The sequence below is a fragment of the Bison bison genome, unplaced genomic scaffold (genome assembly GCF_000754665.1).
Source record: "Bison bison bison isolate TAMUID 2011002044 unplaced genomic scaffold, Bison_UMD1.0 scf7180017864471, whole genome shotgun sequence".
In the NCBI taxonomy this organism is placed as follows: Eukaryota; Metazoa; Chordata; class Mammalia; order Artiodactyla; family Bovidae; genus Bison; species Bison bison.
Genome location: NW_011495032.1, coordinates 23188425 through 23192085, shown reverse-complemented (window position 1 = coordinate 23192085; position 3661 = coordinate 23188425). Strand labels below are relative to the sequence as shown.

Here is a 3661-nt window from a genome sequence, read left to right as displayed (position 1 = left end):
AAAAGAGGGATCAACATGTCCACTTGTGTTGAATTTGACTAAGCAGTCTTGTCTCAGCTGAAATTTCCAACTCATGAATCTCAGCCTATCTGAGATGGCAAATCCACCCTACTGGCTGTTGAGCAACTTTACAACAGTGGAAAGGTTTAGAAATACGTGTAAAAATAGTAAAATAAATCAAACCCAGAGTACTAATATTTTGTGTTAAATTTAGAAAAAATTTTGTAATGATCAAGACTGCCTATGTGTGTTCATTATTTTATATATAGAATATTCTGTATCTTAAAGCAATCTCACTTGTGATTTCAATTTAAAACATTTCTTTTGGAGTGTTAAGTTGTTAGGTGTCAGTGAATCTGACTGAGTTTGTAAACAGAATTGGAGTGTTTTAAGAGAATTTCATTTAGTACATTTCTGAAAGTGAAAGTGTTAGTTGCTCAGTGGTGTCCCACTCTTTGCAACCCCATGGACTGCAGCCCACCAGGCTCCTCTGTCTATGGAATTCTCCAGGCAAGAATACTGGAGTGGGTTGCCATTCCCTTCTCCAGGGGATCTTCTCGACCCAGGAATTGAACCCAGGTCTTCTGCATTACAGGCAGATTCTTTACCATTTGAGTCACCAGGGAATTATTAATCTTGTAAGTGTTGCTTAAGAGCTTGGAATACTTTGCTGGTTAGCTTTGTGAGTTTGCCTTCTCAGGTTTCTGAAGTGCTTAAAAAAATAAGCTATATTAAATTTACAAATGTAATTCAAAATATTAAGGGGAATTGAAGTAACTTTCAAATAGAACAAATTTTTTAGGGGAACTGAATTTGGTAAACTTGAGTGAGTTGAAAGAACAAGTGAAAAGGATTGTATAAGTAAAATAGCAATATTTGTAAACTATAAGGCTTAAAAACTTATATTTTAAAAATTTGATATTCAATATCATTTTAAACCCAGTTAATTATAAGTAGTCCTATTTAGGCAAAAAAGTCTCTTGGACTTTAAATAAACCCAAGTGACACCTATTTTTTGCTGCATGCATATTCTGCCCTCTGCTCAGTGGGTGCTTCTGTTCCATCCTTTTGGCCCCCACTCAGAATCTGACTTAGATGGTAAAGAATCCGCCTGCAATGAAGGAGACCTGTGTTCAGTCCCTGGGCCAGGAAGACCCCCTGGAGATGGGAATGGCTACCCACTCCAGTATTCTTGCCTGCAGAAGTCCATGGACAGAGGAGCCTGGTGGGCTACAGTCCATGGGGTCACAAAGAGTCGGACATGACTGAGCGACTAACGCTTTCACTTTTATTCAGAATCTATATCACTGTCATCTGACCTATCGATTACTTCTGATTGGGAGGCTCCTTGTCGAACAACCATGTGTCTACTTACTGGCTTCTTCTTTAACTTTATCCATTTCTGCCATTAATGAAACTTCTTTGTCAATGATGCTGGGGGGAAAAAAAAAACAAAAGCAAAGAATGGTTAATCAAAGATAAACTTTTAATAGGCACAGGCAATAAAAGAAAAATTATTTTCATTAAACAAAATACAAGATTACCATAAATATTTCTATGTTACAATGCCAGCAGCAGGCTCTGCCTTTCCAAAAATGAGGCAACATGGTAGGGATGCTCCCAGTGTTACACAGTGACATCTGCTGATTAAATCATTGTCAGCAAATCTAAAAACACAAGCCTTTTCAGACTTTCGGAATTGCACTGCTTTGAATTTCAATTTGGGAGTATTTTTGCCCTATGAATTTTCAAAGTTCCAAAACAATATAATAAGTATCTAAAAAGCTGGCACTCAGGTTATCAAGGCCTGTAATTCTCAAATGTCGCTATGGTTCACTCTGCCAGAATCGGTCTGGGAGGGAGAGAGAGGGCCCAGTTCTGATGCAGAGGGTCCTAGGAAACATGGGTCTGGGTCAATCCATCCACATGTTCTATATTGAGTCCATGCTTTCTTGTTCACCCAAATAAGCATTTCAAGGTCAAATTAACCTTTTCCATTATATTTAATATACTTATTGGTTAGTCCTTTGAAAAGGTATGATCTGGAAAAGTAATAATTATCTGTCCAAAAGTTCCTCTCTCATCCTAACTCCTTGCTCCCCTTCCAGAATCAACACATCACAAATCACTTATATATCTTCTCACAGATTTTTATGTGTATATAAGTAGAGATGGCAGACTTTTAAAGTTTTCATCTCAACCATAAATATTTCAATATAGACAGCTCAAAGATAAAAACTTTGGGGGGATGTAACCACAGTATTACTACAATACCTAAAAACATTAACAATAATTTAATGTTATCAGATATATACTCAGTATTCAAAATTTCCTAATTGCTCCATAGTTTTTTATTTTTTAACTGTTTGAACCAGGATCTAAATGAGGCCTATTCATGACAATTGGTTGACTGTCCCCTATATCCATTGTAATCTATACATTTCCTCCTATTTCTCTTTATTTTTTTTCCTTTGAAATTTATTTGTTAAAAAAAAACCAGGCTACATGTCCTGTAGAGTTATTCAAGGTCTTAATTTTGCAGACTGCACGTCCATGGTATTATTTAACCCAATCTTTTCTATTTTCTATAAATTTGCTACAATATAGAAATTTGATTAAATTCAGATTTGTTTCTTATTTCAGGAGAAATTATTTTATGTTATATACTTCTGTCACAGGACTGGAAAAGGTCAGTTTTCATTCCAATCCCAAAGAAAGGCAATGCCAAAGAATGCTCAAACTACCGCACAATTGCACTCATCTCACATGCTAGTAAAGTAATGCTCAAAATTCTCCAAGCCAGGCTTCAGCAATATGTGAACCGTGAACTTCTTGATGTTTAAGCTGGTTTTAGAAAAGGCAGAGGAACCAGAGATCAAATTGCCAACATCTGCTGGATCATGGAAAAAGCAAGAGAGTTCCAGAAAAACATCTATTTCTGCTTTATTGACTATGCCAAAGCCTTTGACTGTGTGGATCACAATAAATTGTGGAAAATTCTGAAAGAGATGGGAATACCAGACTACCTGACCTGCCTCTTGAGAAATTTGTATGCAGGTCAGGAAGCAACAGTTCTGGACATGGAACAACAGACTGGTTCCAAATAGGAAAAGGAGTTTGTCAAGACTGTATATTGTCACCCTGCTTATTTAATTTATATGCAGAGCACATCATGAGAAACGCTGGACTGGAAGAAACACAAGCTGGAATCAAGATTGCTGGGAGAAATATCAATAACCTCAGATATGCAGATGACACCACCCTTATGGCAGAAAGTGAAGAGGAACTCAAAAGCCTCTTGATGAAAGTGAAAGTGGAGAATGAAAAAGTTGGCTTCAGATCAGATCAGATCAGATCAGTTGCTCAGTCGTGTCCGACTCTTTGCGACCCCATGAATCGCAGCACGCCAGGCCTCCCTGTCCATCACCAACTCCCGGAGTTCACTCAGACTCACGTCCATCGAGTCAGTGATGCCATCCAGCCATCTCATCCTCTGTCGTCCCCTTCTCCTCCCGCCCCCAATCCCTCCCAGCATCAGAGTCTTTTCCAATGAGTCAACTCTTTGCATGAGGTGGCCAAAGTACTGGAGTTTCAGCTTTAGCATCATTCCTTCCAAAGAAATCCCAGGGCTGATCTCCTTTAGAATGGACTGGTTGGATCT

At 38.2% G+C, this 3661-nt stretch overlaps 1 protein-coding gene across 1 annotated transcript in view; it reads right to left on the bottom strand.

The window, feature by feature from the left end:
- SPATS2L (spermatogenesis associated, serine-rich 2-like) overlaps positions 1 to 3661 on the bottom strand; it is a 192465-nt gene that overhangs the window by 15544 nt on the left and 173260 nt on the right. The window contains exon 9 of the mRNA XM_010861269.1: positions 1376 to 1434. Within this exon, the coding sequence (XP_010859571.1) occupies positions 1376 to 1434 (59 nt within the window). The remainder of the gene's footprint in view (positions 1 to 1375; positions 1435 to 3661) is intronic.